The 19,427-nt window shown below is 40.5% G+C and overlaps 1 protein-coding gene across 3 annotated transcripts in view; it reads right to left on the bottom strand.

Annotated features, from left to right (window-relative positions):
* FAM118B (family with sequence similarity 118 member B) overlaps positions 1-19,427 on the bottom strand; it is a 38,073-nt gene that overhangs the window by 1,940 nt on the left and 16,706 nt on the right. For 2 of the 3 annotated variants that reach the window (XM_074356954.1, XM_074356955.1), the window contains exons 2-6: positions 16,673-16,765; positions 12,575-12,827; positions 5,497-5,724; positions 2,837-2,965; positions 1,392-1,677 (exon numbers count right to left, since the gene is read on the bottom strand). In XM_074356954.1, the coding sequence (XP_074213055.1) occupies positions 1,392-1,677; positions 2,837-2,965; positions 5,497-5,724; positions 12,575-12,827; positions 16,673-16,758 (982 nt within the window). In that variant the 5' untranslated portion in view covers positions 16,759-16,765. The remainder of the gene's footprint in view (positions 1-1,391; positions 1,678-2,836; positions 2,966-5,496; positions 5,725-12,574; positions 12,828-16,672; positions 16,766-19,427) is intronic. The other variant, XM_074356956.1, reaches the window with a different exon arrangement.

The raw sequence follows: 19,427 nt of genomic DNA, 5'->3' as shown, positions 1-19,427 counted from the left end.
ACAGAATCTTCTGGACCCAAGTAATGTTCACTATGCAAAAGCAAATACAAAATAATAAAATTAGGAATTATTTGCTTGAGACTTCTGGTCAGCTGATATAATCTTCTGATTTTTCACTCATGTTTCACTTCTTTTATCTTGCTCTACAACCAAAATTCCAAATCGTTTGAAATAGAGAATGTTTTCTTAAAAATAAGAAAGTGCAGAGCAAAATGCCAGGCACACAGCAAAAGCTCAGTGCTAAAAACAACAGCAGCAAAAGACCTCTGCCCTCTCGTCAGTATTTACCTACAGAGACTCAAAACATAACCAAGAATGGAAGATAAGCTTGACTTGTCTCAGAATGAAAACATGTTTTTAACCTAAAACTGCTCTGCTATATTTCCGATCACAAACTCGGCTGACCATTCTAATAAAGCCCCCGGCCACACTGCAAATCCTTGATTTTTAAGAATCCGTGGTACCCTAATGAGTGGTAACTTTGGGGAAAGCCGCTCTGCTATGATGCTACGCAGCTAATGAGAGAATCCGTGCGATACCACGATACTGTTATGATTTTGTCAAGAAGACTTAGGATTTAGTGTAACAGGAACAGCGGTCTGGCAGGATTTCGTTCTTTTCAACTTAAGTATCCTCCCGGGGTGGACGATCTCTGAACGTAGATCAAAAGAAATACGTAGAGCTTGGGTACGTGCTCCTTGCCCAGTGGAAAAGCCCGCTGAAAGTCTGATGTGTGGGCAAACACCAGAAAACATAACCCCGAGAAAGAGTACTAAATTGTTTTCACAAAAGAGATAAACAGAAAAGATTTGCTTTTTTTAAGGTTTTTTTTTTTAAAAGTCTCCTGGAGAAAGGGTAGACCTAGTTTTCAGTGTTTGGTTATGGTGATGCCTTTTACAAATCTTCCATCAAAACACAGCCATGGATAATAAGAGCTTGCGGAATTTCTCATCACAGGAGAATCCCACTTGAAGCAACCCGATTCAGAAAAGAAACCTGGGAACGATTATTGGGTACAGGACCAGTTCTCTCTGTATTAAATTCCCTGTACTTTAATAGGCCCTCTAAGATACATTCAGAATGACAATGAAAAGGCATAGACACATACTTTTTAAGAACATATTCTACATAAGGGGGATTTCTGGGTCAAAGGTTTTAAAATGTTCAACATGTTCCAAATCTCCCCTTCAGAAAAGCTGTACCAACTCTACCTTCCCACTGACACTACGTGAATGTATTTCTTTCCTCACAGCCTTGACCTCTAAATCCACACTGCACCTCACTGCTTAGCCTACCCTGCAGACTAACCACGATCTCCCTTCAGTCCGGTTAGGACTCTACTCCTCATCCTGGCAATGACGTTACCCCCGCTCATCTCAAACGCCTCTCACCTGATCCTCCCCGCGTGGAGATCTCACACGTCAGCCGCTTGAAGTACTCCGGAAGGTCGGCGTATTCATTTCCATAGGAGATGACCTTAATCCCTTTGTCCAGCATGTTTTCTCGAAGCTTCTTGAACTCATCGACATCTCCTCTCCGAACCAGCATGAAATGTTCTAAGTCAGATTTATGCTTGACAGCCTCCAGAAAAAGGGCTTGGAAAGTGGTGTCATCCACAGTCCAGCCACAACCCAGGAAAAGAAACGACTTGTTTTCATAGAGTTTCTGAATCTCCCTCTTGCAGGAAAAGAAACAACACATTAATGACACCAAGACACCATGAAGATGTGTCTGAAACAAAAAAGTCAACAGGGGCATAACTGCTACATTTAGCAGACCAGGATGACCGATTAACCCAGATTTAAGGGGCAGATACGTCCTGCGAAGGAGTCTGATCTCCCTGTTACTACAACTTGACGACTCCTCTAAAACTGTCTCTTTACCTGGCCTTCTCCTGCAGGCTCTCTAGTCAGGGTTCACGGATCTACTTATAGTTTATTTTTCAGATCTATGTGCCCAGAGGCCATAAGGCAATGAGTAGTCTTCAGTATTTCTCACTCTTGCCATTTTCAGGATCATATCTGCCTTTTTTGCTTTACAGACTGAGCCATGGATCACCAGAGATAATTCTATCACCAGATTTGCTCAAAGACAGTCTGACACTTAGAACATCCATATGTAAGTGTGTATGTATGTATGTATATATGTATGTGTGTGTATACATATACACATGCATACACACACACACACACATACATATAAACATAAAAATACTGGAAATGATTTTGCTTAAGGGATTACTCAATGTCCGTAATAGATGCAGTTGAAACAGATGTCAGAGCAAAGAACAGGTCAAAAGTAGTCCCCTTATGCTTTAGAAAACATCACATTTTCTTGGTCTTTTTTCACCAAAACTCCTCCATTTCATCACCCTATCCAAACTGTTTTCAATTTTTTCCACTGAGCAATAAATGTGAATAAATGTGATGATTCAATATAAGCCCGTCACCATTTATACAAAATCTCTTTAGAACGTGGGCAACAGTAGTGACTGGACAGTGAAAAGCTGCATAAATCAGTTTCGGCACAGAGAGGGCGATTAACGCTATGAAGTACCAAACAATGAAGAAGGTGATATATTCTTTGTGAAGCTGATGCCAATCAGATTGCCCTCTACTGGCTGTCAATCAAGAACAAAGTAAAACCCTGACACCTGAAGAGGCTCGACCTCTCCTAAGATGGCATGCACACCCACAAACTGAGCAGCACAGGAAAGAAGGCTTGACCTTCCAATTTTAATTAATGTACAGAAACGGTTATCTCTGCAAGACCAATGGTGTACTTAGGGGTTTCCCAGGAAGGCTTTCCTGAGAACGGCAAGGTCAGCACCACTCACCATGACTTCAGTGTTCCTGAGCACGTTCTGATACCCAGCTGGATGAAGGACAATGCCACTGGGGTTGGTGTAGACCCCATGGATGTGTAAGACGCTCAGCTTCCGCTTCTCCTGAGCCCACTCTAGGACCTGCACGACACAAATACAGCTCAAGCAGGTGGGCAGGGCTAGCACTTGTTTCAAGGTTCCAAAGGGCAAGAGGCTATTCTGAGGACAAGGCTCTGACCTAACCCTCCAGCTTCACCGGCGGGCAAGAATGTGGCCGCCTGATGTGGCCTCACTTTCCATTTCGGGCATGGCTGTTGAGACTGACGGTAACAAGTCTGCTGATTTCTCTTTGCAAGTAACAATCAAATACTAGAATTTCTTTGCCATCATTTGCAAAAACAATAGGGGCTCTTTCCATTGGTGACATACATGACAGCTTTGGGTGACTGTTTCAGTTAATGGTCCCCAAGCCTCCTTGTCTCCATGCCTCCCTAGTCCCCTTTCACACTTCCTCCAGGCTTGGCCACGTGGCTTGCTTTAGCTAAAGGGACATTAGCAAACATGACACAAGCAGACGCTTGGAAATGTTGGCACAATGAGTCTTATTTCTCTCTTGCTGCGTTTTGGAACCTAGCCACCACATGGAGAAGCCTGATGGCCTGCAGGGGTGCGTGGCCCAGCTAAGTGCCTGCACCGACAGGTGTGGAAGCAAGCCAACCCCCACCACCCAGGCTGGCCACCAGAAGACTGCAGCCATGAGGGTAACCTGCAAAACCAGCAGAACTGCCCAACTGAGCCACTGGGTCCAGCTCATATAGCCAATTCACATTATCATGGGCAAATAAAACACTGTTTTAAACCCCAGAGTTTTCAGGGTGGTTTCTTGTGCAGTAATTGATAAGCAGCACAAGCAGGACTTCGGTCACCTCTGGGTTACCTAAAAGGCTACCCGTGAAAAACGATCACTTAGATGACGGCTAAGAACGGCCAACAGGATTCCATGGCTCTATATTCTCAAGGACTTGAGACAGTATAGATTTATTCTTACAACATTCTAGAGAAATAAGATATGGATTAGGGAAAAACAGTCAAGAGGCACAGAGATTGAGAACTGGAATATTACCAAGCCCCATCCTAATGACTAGTCAGTAATTTTAACTGTTAGGCTTCCACACTGCCCCTAATGTGCACTAAAAATACAAAGCAAATCTTGAGGTTCCGGGGTGAAAATGAGAAGGGAAATTTTAAGTCTAAGAGAGATCCTTAACTTTGAAAAGCCCCTTACGCTTCTGATGTTGGTAATGATGTTCGGAGATTATGTAAGCTGTTTCTAGCCATTAATTTCTGAATTTCATTCAGTCATTTACTAATTCAAAAATTATTTACTGCGCACCTACAATGTGCCAAGTACTACCTGAGACATTAGTGTAAGAAGGGCTGGCATGTTACCTGTCAAAATGGAGTTGCTATTCCTGAGGAGTCAACAGCCAGAACACAAACGAACCAAGACAAAAATGGGAAGTTATAGTAAGTGCTTCACTGAAGGAGAAGGACCATCATTCTTAATTAGGATGGTCAGAGGAGGTGACACTTAAGTGGAGACTTACAGGTGAAGAAGGAGCCACACAAGGCAGGGGGCAGCAGGCGGAAAAGACTCCAGCCAGAGAAAACCAGCCTTCACAGCACCATTTCTCTAAGTTGGATTTCCTTTTAAAAGCTGACTTCAAGGTCAGCAAAATCACAAGACTGGTATTGTAGCTGCTACTCTGGCAGAGGGGGAACTGGGACACTGAGTGCCAGTGGGTGAATCATTTGTCTATTCAAATTCCACTCAGCTGGGCTCTAAGCTGGACACAAAGGCAGGTTCCTAGGAAAAGAAAGTACACAAGGGAAATTACAGACACCACAGGGCGGGACAAATGAGACCTGGTAGCGCTTCATTACCTGTTTTTTCGTTTTCTTCTTTTTCTCCTTCAATCATTACGTCTTTGACATCTTTCTATGGCAATGAAAACATTTTCCCTTTTATGGCTTCAGTGTATTTCATCAATTAAATGGTGTTATTTATAGAATCTCCTCTCAGTGCCAGATTTCAAATTACAAACTCTGGTGACGGTTCTAATAAAACCTTCTCTCGTTAGCTGACCCAGGTTGACATCTATAATTCTATATTATGGTAGATGGCTGGGGTATAGTATGGCTACATTGGGGAAAAAAGTCTGCTGAGTGTCCACTGCATCTTAACCTCAACCCAGCTGCCACCTGGCCTGAAACTTGCTCTTCAGACATAAAACAGTCTTTATATAGTTCAAGATGCCACGAAGAGCAAAGCCTAACAGAGAACTCTAAATTAGTACTGCACCGACCTTGTATTATCAAGTATTAAAGACTTAGCTTTGACAGTTCAAATGACTTCCTGCAATCCTGCTTTCAAACTGAGTGAAACTGTCAAAACCCAAAGAGCTGAACACTTTTTAAGATCTGTGCTTTATACTGTGTATTAATTTCATCACAAAACCTAAAAACAAAAATCCAACCAGGGATAAGAGTCCCCCTTTCTACCTCTCCGTAAATCTCAGCACCACACGGTATCCCAACCAGAAAACGGTATTTCTGATGAGGATACGATCCGCTGGCCTGAGGAAGAGACGAACCAGTCCTTTATTTTTTACCTTCTTCTCATCAGTAAGGTCAAGGGATTCTAGTTGTTTGCCCTGATCTGCTGCGTACAGTTCCAGGAGATTGTCAAAATTTGTAGTTAATACCAGGGCTCCATTTTCCATCAGGTGGAGAACTGACTGAAGTAGCTGTTTTCCAGAATCTTCCATCTTTGACTCCAAGTCATCAAATACTTCATATAAACAGTCCTTGAAAAATGTGGATCGAACGTTACTAGTACGCTGGGGAGGGATGTGAGAGAGAGAAGTCAGTCTGGGGGGTTCTGGTACATCATTTGTTTTCATTACAACAAGAGCAACTTTTTGAAGAGTACTTTGCCTTTAAAATAAAGGTAAGATATCCTCTCCCTCACAGGGTTATAATAAGGAAAACAGGAGGATACCTGCCAAGCGCTAGCACAACACCTAGCATGTAGCAAGTGAGCAGGACTATCACACAGCACGCAAACACCCAAAAGCTCTCTATTTAGGCATTTTTACAGAATGATGGTAGTGGAGAAGGCTGAAAGATGTGACTCACTACCAGGACGAAAGGACAGCTGGGGCAGAAAGCACGGCACCCACGACCCTCTAAGTAGGCCTCAGGTAAGAAGACAATACTTTTGGTTAAACTTCCCTCATCTAGGGCATGCCCACTAAGAGACAGCTCTGAAGGCAGTTAACGTGTTTTTCTGATCTGGGGGGCTTTTTACAGATGCTGATGGATTTAGGGGAAACTGCTTAGCTGCTCCCTGCCTGTTTGTTTCCCGGCATAATTCAGCAACTTGTTTACAGGGTTGCTAGGAAGACTACTTAGTATATAATACAGGTAATCAAAAAAATCTGCATTTTGCAGCTGTTAAAAATACCAAACACTAATTGGTTCTGAACAGACTCCCTGTTTCTTAACATATGGTTCATTTAAATAACTGCTTTCCCAGCTTGTTTTGAATACATGTAAATATCTCTGAGGACTAACGAAGAAACAGAACACGAATCTCAAATGGGAAGTTGGCCTTCTAACTTAAAAGACAAAGGGATCCCTGGGACAAAAGGAATCTGAAATGGGAAAGTAACTGTAATGCTATAATAAATATCTGATCTCTATCCTATTCCTGCAAAACCATTCCATTAGATAATATCAAAACAAGGGGGGAGGGTACAGCTCAAGTGGTAGAGCGAATACTTAGCATGCATGAAGTCGTGGGTTCAATCCCCAGTACCTCCACTGAAATACCAAATAAATAAACTTAATTACGTATCCCCTCCAAAAAAAAAATCAAAGCAAGAATTAGTTCTTACAGACCGCAATATTCCCCATTTAAGCTCCAAGTAACTGCAATTAGCTGTTAAATAGCAGATTAGCAAAAACCCTTCGGTTATTCCTCAAAGTAATCCCCCAACCTTCCTGGTTTCCTTTGTGTATCTTTCCAATAACAAAATGCTCCAATAAAGATCTGTTTCCACAGAATCTTGTAAGCAGATTCATAAAACACATTTCAACTTGTCAAATCGTTTTCCTATTTTTCAAAGTATTTTTTATAAAAGTATCAGTTCTTTCATTATACCTATCAAATAAACGGTAAATTACTTTCATGGGAGAAAAATCAGAGCACAGAGGTGAAAGGGTACCTCTGCCCGGTGACGCCACCCCCAAAAGTGTACCTGGCTCCGCCAGTCACTGTTCCACGCCGCGTCTACCGCAAGACGGGCTTCTCACTGAGCCCTGCTGTCAGTGGGCTCGAAGATTCTTCTCTAGGGCTACTAGACGGTTCAGCCCACAATTTATGTGGCTAAGAATGTAGGTCATATTTTTCAACTTTTGTCCATTCTCATTACAACATAGCATAGATAATTATGTCACATGCTAGCAGCCTGTAGGTAACCAACGGGGGAACTCTCACACTTAATCAGAATGAACAACCTGATCAGAAATAAATGAAGATTTATCACTCTAGTTACTGAATTTCACTACATACAAGAGTCAACTACTACTGAATGCCAGGCACTTTTCTAGATTTGTCATCAAAATTATGACACCACTTTAACGTCTACCAAAAAGACAATCCACTTGCCCTACAATCTTGCCATCTCAGTTCCGGGAACATACCTGACAGATGTAACTGCAAACAAATGAAAAGACATATGTAACATTATCACTGCTCTGCTATCTGTGACAGTAAAAGGCTGGAAACAAGCCAAGTACCCGCATACAGGAAACTGGTGGGGAGAGGTCCCCAGGATGCAGCTGTTAAGTGAAACGAACAAGGTGCAGATCAGCACAGCTACAATGCTGCCTACTGACGTGGGCAAGAAGGCCGTGAGGTAAGAATAAATATAATCCTATTGGCTTGTTTTTGCAGAGAAGAACACTGGAGGGATACTCAAAAGGAGTGACCTTTTGAGTGGAAAAAAAACCCCAAAAAACAAAAAAACAGAAACAACGTAAAAAAAGAAAAGAAACAAAGGCACGGTGACCAACGTGGGGCAAGTTTGAGAAAAGGAGGCAAAGACATGGGTGGGAGCGAGCTGCCGCGCCCCATGTCAGTCTTTCCACATCATTTTCATTTCCGCCATGTGTGTAGATGATACCCATTCAAAAAAGCTAAAGTAAGTTTAAAATTACAGAGTATGGTGATTCTAAGAACTTCCTTGTTGAGTTTTGTAACTTCATTTTGGACCCTGATTCATACACACGCGGTTAAACAGCACTGTTATCTGGCACCAGTTAAATCATTATGCACACTGATAAAAATACCTGGGTATACAACCAGGTAAGCATGGGTGTGGGGTGTATTTTCTTGCTTCTAAGAAGTACAAAAGGTTAAAGGCTGGAAATAAATGTCATGAGTCACTTATTTTGGCTAACAACCTCTTGATCCCATCTCTTCCAGTTACTACATTATGCATGCCAACACAGAGGAAGGAAAGGGGCTTTTGTAGCTGCATTGATTTCCTCACACTGAAAAATGAACTTTTTCTCTTGAAACAGGTGACCCTAGAACTCAATTTCCCACCAGTGGCCTCTCTAAGTAAAGACAAAAGAATGAAAACAAACAGGGAGGTTCCATGGTCAAAAGGAAATGCCTAACTCCCACACACATTTATGGACATTTTCTCACTCATTTAAAACGGTGAACTGGGTCCAATGTTGCTTCATTTCCTTCTACTCTGCAACTCCCATCCTTCCAATCCCAGATACAAGTAAAAACAAAGCCAAAAAAATCCTGACTTATTTTAACCAAGGTAATTAACATTTATAGTGCATTTACTATGTGCCAGACACTTCGTATATATTTTCTCACTTATTTTTCACTTGAGTATTATCCCGGTTTTACAGGTGCAAAAATAGATTCTGAGAAGTTCCCTGATGTGCCCAGGGTCCCAGTGCTCTTAAATGGCAGGGTCTTTCTGATTCCGAAACCCAAGCTCTTTGCAGTGTCACTTCCTACTGTAAGAAACTGGCTCTGCAGATGGGCCTGTTAACCCTGTCATATTATTGTTGCTTGTTAGATTCTTAAAATACACACACACACATATATATATACACTTAAAAGATATATATATTTATATGTACTTTCCCAAGTATGTATCTCTGAGATCTGATTTTTTTCATATACATAAACCAAAACAACACAAACAAACTGAACTATGTAAAGCATATACGAAAATTCACTTTCTACTGAGACATTGTAGAGATCTGCAAAAAACTGAAAATACTACTCTTCTCATTTATTTATTTAAAAAAATTTGGGGGGGGGGGGCAGGCAGAGGTAATTAGGTTTATCTATCTATCTATTTTTAGGGGAGGCACTGGGGATTGAACCCAGGACCTCGTGCATGCTAAGCATGTGCTCTATCACTGAGCTATACCCTCCCCCCCCCCAATTTATTTTTATTTGGGGAAATATAATTACTTTGCATAAACATGTTATTTATGTTACTGTGTAACATAACTTATTATTATTTTAAAATTAATTTAATATTTTAAAATTTTGTTTTAATTCTTAAAACAGTGAATGTCAATATATATAACCCACAAAAACAAAACCTGTTTGAGATTCTCAGTAACTTTTAAAGAGAAAGGAGAAAGAGAAAGGAGAACAAAGGCATTTTGAGACCAAAAAGTTTGATAATTGCTACTCTATCGGATCTGACACTAATCCACAACTAAGATTAATAACAAATCTTTATCCAAAGACAGTGATTCCAGTTTGATATATTTATTTAATATAGATTTGTTAACACTGACCCTAAATTCTCTTATTACCTTTGATCAACTAACCCAACTAGCAAAATCATGCCTTCTATTCTCAGGAGACCATTTCAATGGATGAGTGAAGGCTCCAGCCGAGGTACCAGGGCGACGAGGCACCACCGCGGGTCCCGGCTTCAAACAGGGCTTCTTCATTCACAGACCAGTCTTCTTGGACTAATACAGCAATCGGTCCTCACAGGCTCTTTCTTTCTTCTTTTCCAGAAAGATGACATTTTTATTAACTAACTGGCTGACACACTTCTTTAATACTTTTCTCTTAAATTTCTGGGCAATATACTCTTTAATGACCTTTTTATGTGACAGTGATTTAGTATTCTTTTGGACATTCCCTCCTTTTTTCTCTCAAGTGTACTTATCAGATGTCAACACAGCCACTCACTTTCTGTTGATTAGTGTTTGAATCATTTACCTTTTTCATCCTTTCACCTATTTTTAACAGCTTTATTGAGATACAATTCACGTAACACACAATCCACCTATTTGAAGCACATGGTTATTTGTAGATTCACAGATGTGTGCAACTGTCACAATTTTAGAACATTTTCATCAACTCAAAAAGAAACCCTGTACCCTTTAACTATATCACCCTCCTGCCTTCCATCTCTGTTCCAGTCCTAGGCAACTACTAAACTATTTTCTGTCTCTTAACAGATTTCCCTATTCTGGACATTTCATACGAATGAAATAATCTAGTATGTGGTCTTTTGTGACTGGCTTCCACTCCGCATAATGTTTTTAAAGGTTCATGCACGTTGCAGCATGTATCAGTGCTTAATTTCTTTTTATTGGCAAGTAATATTCTATTGAATATTCCATATGAATACGCCACAATTTTGTTTACTTGTGCAAGTTAATGGACATCTGCATTACTTACAGGTTCTGTCTCTTATGAATAATGCTATAAACATCTGTTTATAAGTCCTTACACAAACATATGCTTTCATTTCTCTTGTGTACATATCTGTAAGTGAAACCGCTGGATCACATGCTGACTCTATATTTAATTGTTTGAGGAATGGCTAGACTGTTTTCCACACTGTCTGCATCATTTCACAATCCCAGCAGTGTAGAAGGGTTCCAGCTTCTCCACATTCTCGCCAGCACTTAACTTCTCTGACTTTTTGATCCTAGCCATCCTGGTGGGTCTGAGGTGTTAGGTCACGCGGTTTTGATTTGCGTTTTTTAATGACTAATGATGTCAAGCATCTTTTCATGCGCTTACTGGCCATCTGTATAATTTTCTTCAGAGAAATGTCTATTCAAATCCTTTGTTCATTCTTATTTATTTATTTATTTATTTAATTGAAGTATCACAGGTTTATAATGTTGTGTTTATTTCTGGTGACAGGCACAGTGAGTCCGTTTATATATACACATATACACTTTCTCATTATAGGCTATTACAAGGTATTGACTATGGTTCCCTGTGCTGTACAGTAGGACCTTGCTGTGTATCTATTTTATGTACAGTAGTTAGTATCTGCAAATCCTGAACTCCCACTTTATTCTTCCACCCCAATCCCATTTTTAAATTGGATTATTTGCCTTTTTATTGTTAGGCTGTAACAGTTCTTTATATATTCTGGCTACTATACCCTTATCAGACACAGGAACTGCTAACATCCCCTGCCACTCTGGGGGCTGTCTCCTCACTTTCCTGGCAGCACTCTGTGAGCCTAACAGCTCTCATTAACTTGAAGTCTAGTTTATCTACGTTTTCTTTTGTTGCTTGTGCTTTGGGTGTCATGTTTCAAAAACTACTGCCAGATCCAAAGTCAGGAAGCTTTCAATCTATGTTTTATACTAAGAGTTTTATAGTTTTTAGCTCTTACATTTAGGTCTTTAATCCATTTTGAGTTAATTTTTGTCTGTGGTATGAGGTGGGGATCCCATGAGTTCTTTAAAATCTGTTAATTTCTTATATTGTTCTAGATTAGTAAAAACTTTATCCCAATTAAGGACAAGGAAATGAAAAGAGGAAGTAAAAGGTGCTAAGTTTTGGATGAATTGTGAACCAGGAGGAAATTACTTTTAACCGCCTTTTAGGTTACCCCTTAATGACATGTCTTTCCTATAGGCCCTAGGGCATAGGGGGAAGAAAACCAACACTTACAATTGACTTTTTAAAGAGTAAGAGTTACACCTTTCGTCAAGGTGCACTTACCTTATGAAGACTTTTTAAAACATGCTTTGCCTACTCTATTATTTCCAAATATATCTTAAGTGAATCTTGATTTTTAAAACAAATCAAGACAGGGAGGCCCTTAAATCATTCAGAAATTGATATCCAGTTAAGCTTAATGAAACAAGACAAAATTCCACATACATATATTTGTGTGTGTGTGTGTGTGTGTGTATGTGTGCGCGCGCGTGTGTATTTGCCTTTATAAGGAATGTTAAAAACTAGTGTTGCTTTATCTACAAAATAAGAATTATGCCTAATCTTTCTGAGATTCCCTAAAAGGCATGGAAGTCAAGGAACACAGCACTTATAGTGTTGAGCATAGAAAAAGTAAATTCAAAACACAGCACTAATGGGACAGTGGTCTCATTGTTGTACATATAAAGGCCACAACATGATCACCATCATCACACGTGCGAGCGCGCACACACGCGCGCGCACACACACACACACACACACTGAAATGAGGGGTCGAGGTAACTACCCTCAATCAGGTCCACAAACAGACATTTTGCAGACGAGCCAAATGCTATGTGAATCTATAAGCTAGAAATGAACATCCTCACTGCATTTAGCAAGCATGTCCAGTTTTAGGGGAGATCAAATGCCAGGGCACACAGAAGGGTACTCACTGGAGAGAGTTTCTGGATAAGGTCATGGGCAACATGCACAAGGTTCTTGTCTTCATGGAGACATTTCTGAAACTTTTTGCTCTCTTCATCTTCCAGAAGATCAAAATCAATGGCAGCGTCCAGCAAGGCCTGGATCAACCCCTTCCAGGATTTCAGGGCTGGGACCTGGGGCGCCACCGCAGCACTGATGCCTGTTCCAATCACCAGCACTAGCTCCCGCGGCTTCTTAGTTTTCAGGCTTGGGAGCAGCTTCCTGAAAAAGTCAAACAAATGAGAGGACTGGAAACACCCCACAGACACGAGGCGCAGGGAGAGGCCATCTCAAGCCATGAGTTTCAGCTCTAACTCTTACAGTCGCAAAGATGACAACTACCAGTTCCTGACCCCTTTCCAAAGGAACATAAGCTAAAGACCAGGATATCATGCCAGAGCTTCCTGAAAAACAAAGCAATAACCCCACTGCGGAAATCCTGAAGACCAGTTGTAAAATGAATTTTCTCCCTCATAGTCCCCTCAGCCTAAGAAATATTAGGAAAAGGGCCAGTTATTACAGCTCAGCTGAGTTCTGCTAACTAAATTGTATCTTAAACTAACATTAAATTTCAAAAAACAAGCCTGATTTGGATTCCAGAGAGAAAAGAAACCCACACATATTAAATTCCTACTGTTGAGAAATGCGAAACAGAAGATGAAAGAGAGCCAACAGAAAGCTTAAGTCCAAATTTTGTGAACATCAAGATGAAAATGAGCGTGACTAGAATTGAGCACGACATAGTCAAAAATGGGACTAAATCTGCCTTCGGTTTTGTTCTACATATCCTCGGGGGGAGGGAGGGAGAGAGGGAGAGGAAGAGGGAGGGAGAGGGAGAGAAAGAGAGGAAAGAAAGAAAAGAAAGAAAGGAGAGGAGAGGAAAGGAAAGGAAAAGAAAGAAAAGAAACGGAGAAAGGTGGCCAACAGAACTCTGAAAACACAAGAGCCTCATGTACCTAAATAAAGAAACAACTATTCATCGGGAACGAGGGAAGCCGGAAAACACTCCTTTCCTCCTGTGATGAGAATGGAGTTCTGCCCTGCGCTTCTAAGTGCGGCAGCATGGGTACAAGCTTTTGTGTTTTGTTTCTCTATGCCCCCTTCATCCTGGAAACTATACTAAGATCTGCTTGAAGTAGGTTTATTCACTTTAATTTTGCTGATGGTATGTTTTTTTTTTTCCCTAAGACACTGCCTTTCTCAACCTTTTGTCCAAATGATAAAATGAACAACAACAAAAAAGGATCTGCTTTCCTTTTGCCATAATGCAAGAAAGAAACAGTACTTTGAGCCTTGAGAAACCTGGTTTCAGGGAAACCCCCTCCAGACCTGCTGTCCCTGCCCCCAACTCCATGAAACACTCATCGAGCACCAGACACTCAGGTCAGCGCTGGCGATGGCTCTGTGGACACAAGGGAGTGCCTGACCTCAAGAGCTTCAGCTGTTGGGGAAGATGGATAATGGATGTGAGAAGGAAACAATGAAAGATGAGCTTCAGTTCCAGGGAATCAAGACAGTGAAGCACACACATATATTTACAGAAAACTTCTAGGATGCGTAAGAGCTGTAAATAGTGATTAACTCGTGACTGGGGAGAACTAGGATTTTTACTCTTCACTGGAATATGCTGTACTCTTTGAATTCTTTATCTCATACATCATAGATTTGAGGTGCGCTTTTTCTGAATTTAAGACTTCCAGTTAAAAAGGAAGAATTTAACAGTTATGTTTCACTTTTAGTTCCTCCTAAAACACTAAATAACAGTAATTTTTTAAGAAGGTGTACATTCATAAAAAGTAGAATAGGCAAAGATGACAAAAACAAGAAAAGCAAACAAAAGAGGTCAACAAACTTTAGAAGTTGTCAAGTAAGAGCTGACTCCCTCTGTGGAAGCTTGGGAGTGTTCAGGTACGTCTGAAGGTGGAGGGGCAGGTGCGGCCAGTGCCGGAGAACTCACTGCGGGGCTGTATTAGAAGCAGTCAGCATCCTAGGACTGGACGCTTACCTTCCAGGGAGGTTGAACTGGAGGACTCTGTACCTGGGAACACTGTGCATAGCTCAGGGGGGGAGATAAACTGTGTTTAAGAACTATGAGACCCTCCCTGCTCCTAGAGGAGGACTCCCCGGCACTAGCAGTCAAACTTACACCTGCACCGCACTCCCCATCCGGTCAGGAGATGGGAACAGATCCCTTTGGGGAAAGGGGCCAGCATGAGAGCAAAGACCCACAGATTCTGATAGGAAGAGAGTTCCTCAGCCTGGAACCCAGTCCATGCTTGACACCCACAGTGAAACCCGCCAGGCACCGCGCCCCTCATGCACACGCTGATTCTCCAACTGGCTTTTTAGTCTCTCTCTCTCTTTTTTAAAGTGTTTCCTCTGAATTATGAGCAGAAAAATAAGAGTCATCTTACATTTGAATAAAGCCCCCAGCATAAGTGTTACACCAAAACAAACCAGGAGACAGAGCTTGAGGGAAGGAAGACACAACATGGGAAAGAGAAGAAAAACTGAAAATGAAACTGACATCCTCACACAGATTTTTTTTTAAAAAAAGGCATCTATGGAACGTGAACAGAATGCTATGAAAAAGAAATGGGCAAACAAAAAGATTTTTTAGAAATTAAAGATACAACAAATAAAAATTGATAAGGTTAGAAGATACAATGGAGAAGCTCTCTGAGAAAGTACAATAATAAAAACAAAAGAGATAAGACAACTGTAAGAAAATTAGAGACTTGATCCAGAAGCCAACATCTGAACACTAAGAGTTCTATATAGACAGAATGTAGAAAGGAAATTATTAAATTAATAACACAAGAAAATTTCTCCAAAGTAAATCAGTAGCCAGCTTACAAGAGCTACCTGATTTCTATATTCATGTGAAGATGTATCATTGTGAAATTTCAGGCTACTGAGAATAAAATAACCATCTTACCAGCTTCTAATGAGAAAAGAAAAAGAGGTCATATAATACAAAGAACCGGGAATTGGAACAAAGTGGCTACTTTGGCAGGATCACGCAGATGTTAGCAAAGAATGGGCAATGACTGCAACTCTAAAGAAAATGATTTCCCATCTAAAGTTCTGTACTCAAGCCAGACCATCAAATAAATGTACACGTACAATAAAGACAGTGTCAAATGTCCCCCCACACTTTCTGCCTATGAGTCCCCACTAAGGAAAAAGCTAATGAGATGTTTTTCAGCAAAATGAAGGAAAGAAGACATGAGGAAGGAAGACACCGAAAAGGAAGACATATGATCCAGGGAACAGAGGATCCAATACAGGAGAGACATATGAGGAATTCTCAGCGTGACAATGAAGGAAAACGGCAGACAGCGGCGGTGCAGAGGCCTGGAGGACTGCCGTCCGGAGGGAAGAAGCCACGGAACAAGCTGAACTAGAACGCTGCTGCCGCGCGTGTCGGCAGCTCAGGGAGGTTTCCTCTCTGTCACAGAGTCTGAAGATAAATTGACAGGCACACAGGAAACAAAGCCAACCAAAAAAATGAGCTAATCTTTAATAACTTGGAGAAAAAATTCTAATCACAACACATTAGGCTCAGCTATGAATACTATGTATACAGTCATACAATGTAAATATTAAAAACCGATTTAACAAAAACTTGCAGTATGAAACACACTGGGAGGCTGTGGGGAGTCCACGTGTGTGTGGTGGTGGTGGACGGCAATGCGCAGGGGAGGAGTCATAAGCCTAATCCTCATTTTCCATAACTGGAAACAAGACAAAACCAAAACCTTAAAAAAAGCAGCACACATACAGCATTCAAAATACAGATGTAAATATTAGAAGAAATGGATAAAGCTGAGAAGTGGGAGGGGTGAGGCATCATGAGCCTTGAAGTACTGACTTTTAAAATTATATACATTTCTGAACTTGATAAAAAATAAAAATGAAATTCAAAATAAAAATAATTTAATTTTTACATGAGGGCCAATGTTAATTAGTGATACCAACTGGGATGCAGGGTAGGTTCATTATTTTTCGTTATCTGCCACCAATGGTGATTTACTCTGTTCCTCGGACTCCCTTCCCTTGTTTACCTGGGCTTTTTGGTGGGGGGTGAGCCATCACTGAAGAATCCCAAAATCTTGTCTATATCCGAGGCCTGGCTCCCTGTAGAAGCCATCCAGTTTCTAAAATAGATTAAACACCATGGACCACAATTAGATCTGTGAAGTATACCATTCAGAATCAGCATATACACTTAACAGTTTTAAGAAGCTGTACATCCTAAAAGTGTTTTAGAGGTATAATCTGCTAAACAGAAATTTATTAATTAATGAGTGTTCCAAACTTAAGGAATTAAATTCATCCAAAAGAAAGTAACCTCGAAATTAGGACTTTGGTGCTCTCTACTTCTGTTCCCGAAGGGTCCTCCCCGCTTCTCAAAAAACGAAACCAAACCAATGTCAACTCATGTCAATTACTGGCCATCACTTTGTGGAGACTATGAAATATACCTGTTTTTCTCCTCTGAGACAGGCTTGGGGAAGACTTAAGGGATAAAAATAACCCATGGGTAAGTGTGCTAATAACCCCCAGTTATCCATTTACTATCAGCTCAAGAAATCACTGGGCCAAGAATAGAACAATCAATACGAACTTGCTGATTGTTGGACCTTCCAGGCTGCTGGACAACTGTGCTATCATGGGCAGCAAGGCTAAACATAGTGAGACACTGCGAGGAATGGGAAAGGGATTACCAAGTAATTATTCAGGTGATGAGCTAATCAGCAAAAGTACAAGAATTATCATGGTACTCCATGGTAAGATCAATAAAGAGAAGCTGTAACTGCTCAAAAGTTTAGTAAATTTGCTAAATATAAGGATCACTAATTCTAAAATAGCAGTATTTTAAATATTGCTACACACAGGACAGAACACAATCCAGAATCCCAGAGTTTTGGGTGTTTTATTACCTTACATGGTCAATATACAGAAAGAACCTAATCACTAATAATTACTTGAAGTTTGCTGTTTTATTAGCTTTTTTATTTCTTAAAACATTTAAAAATATTTGCTGAATTAGCTTCCCTGGTAAACAGGCTAATTTGCTCACTCCGTATTTCATCACACATAATGGAATTCTTTGATATCACAAACCCGAGGAAAATAGGGATCACAGAATCACAGCAGTGAGCGAGGAAGCAAACCACCTTTCTAGTCAAACCTTTGGTTCTGTTGGTGAGAAAGTGGGGAGCTCAGAGAAGACAGATGAATTACTTAACTCACAAATCTTGCCTCAACCTCATAATCATCTGAGATGCTTGTTAAAAGTATATGTTCTTAAAGATGAAGTCTTACTAATCAACTTAAAAGATACTATATTTCCCAGGCTCTAATCCCAAATAACTGAACCAGAATCTTCAGGGGAATCTTATGATGAGACACAGGAAACACCTAAATGAAATGCAAAAAAAGTCTTCCACAATCCAATGTTTTGCTAAATAGAGGACGCACACCGCATGCCGCCCTCCCTTCTTCCACATGCACACATCGTTTATTACAGTCTCGCCAATACCAAGAGTTAGGAGTTAACTACCATTAAAATATTTCCATGAGGTTTTAATATATGTGAAGTCATTTCTTCCTTTAAGGTCTAGTCTATGTTCCAGACTGGAACAGTGGCAGCAGAGTGGGAACCTCTCCCACATACAGGACAACCTATCAATTTGGGGATATTTTTTAAAAGTACATGAAGAAAAGTGTGTATTCTTACACTCTCTCCTTAAATATGGTTCTCTAAGCCTGTCATCTGGACAACGTACACTCATGTAAAAAATACTGTGCATTGAGAAAGATGAGAGTGAACTACAGAGGGAAATCATTTAATGTTCATTAGGTTTCAAAGATGGACATCTTCAGAACCCAATGTTTAATTCAGCTACGTTAAACCAGAGATTTAACAAACTCTTAGATGGTGCTTACCATGTGCCAAGCACTATTTACAAATATTAACTCGTGTAGTGCCATAACCTTATGAAGTACTATTATCGTCCTATTTTAGTGATGGGAAAACTGAAGCATGGAAAGGCTGGGTACCATAATTCAAACCAGGGCGGTCTGCATCCCAGGTCCATGCTCTTAACCACACCGCCACAACCTAAAAATGTTCTCCAATTACCAGCCTCTCAGTCTTTTTTTTTTTTCTGCCTGTTTTTAATTTGCAGTCCAAAACTACCAAAAAAGGAAGCTCCTGCACTCTAGAAAACAGATTTTCTTGAAATAATTGTGTGATGCTTAATAGCTGCTACATGACCAGGTGCCCCGCTGATGCAACCAGTATCAACTAAATTCAGGAGCTGAATGAAATCACTTTTTCCTGGTGATAACCACTATTTATTATGCACCTCTCGCCACCATTCCTCTACCAGAATCCTAGATCAGCTCTATCATTTTCTCCTGGAAAATATGCAAGATTATTTTTGCTGGATTCTCTTCTCTGACAGATGGTCAATTCTTAGCGTCTATACCTGAATACTTAGCCTTTTAAATTTTTTTCTTTACAGAGTCAACTGTTCTGAAGGCCCTGTCCATCTGCATAATTTAAAAGAATTAAATATGGCCAACAGCGCCTGAGAAGCTGTTACTGGAATGTTCTGGGTCCTCTTACTTAGGAACTGAATGAGAAGTAATTCAATATGCTCACATGATATCTGATCATATACTCATTCTGTTTCCTAATAAGATGACATCTTTTCTTCAGGCTAAAGGATGCCTCATATGACACAACCTTATATGTACACCCCAGTGACATCTAAGTGTAAACCATATCTTATTCCTTCTAGAGTGTTA

Source organism: Camelus bactrianus, chromosome 33 (assembly GCF_048773025.1).
Source record: "Camelus bactrianus isolate YW-2024 breed Bactrian camel chromosome 33, ASM4877302v1, whole genome shotgun sequence".
NCBI lineage: Eukaryota > Metazoa > Chordata > Mammalia > Artiodactyla > Camelidae > Camelus > Camelus bactrianus.
The sequence above is the reverse complement of the archived record's forward strand: the minus strand, read 5'-3'. Positions and strand labels throughout refer to the sequence as shown.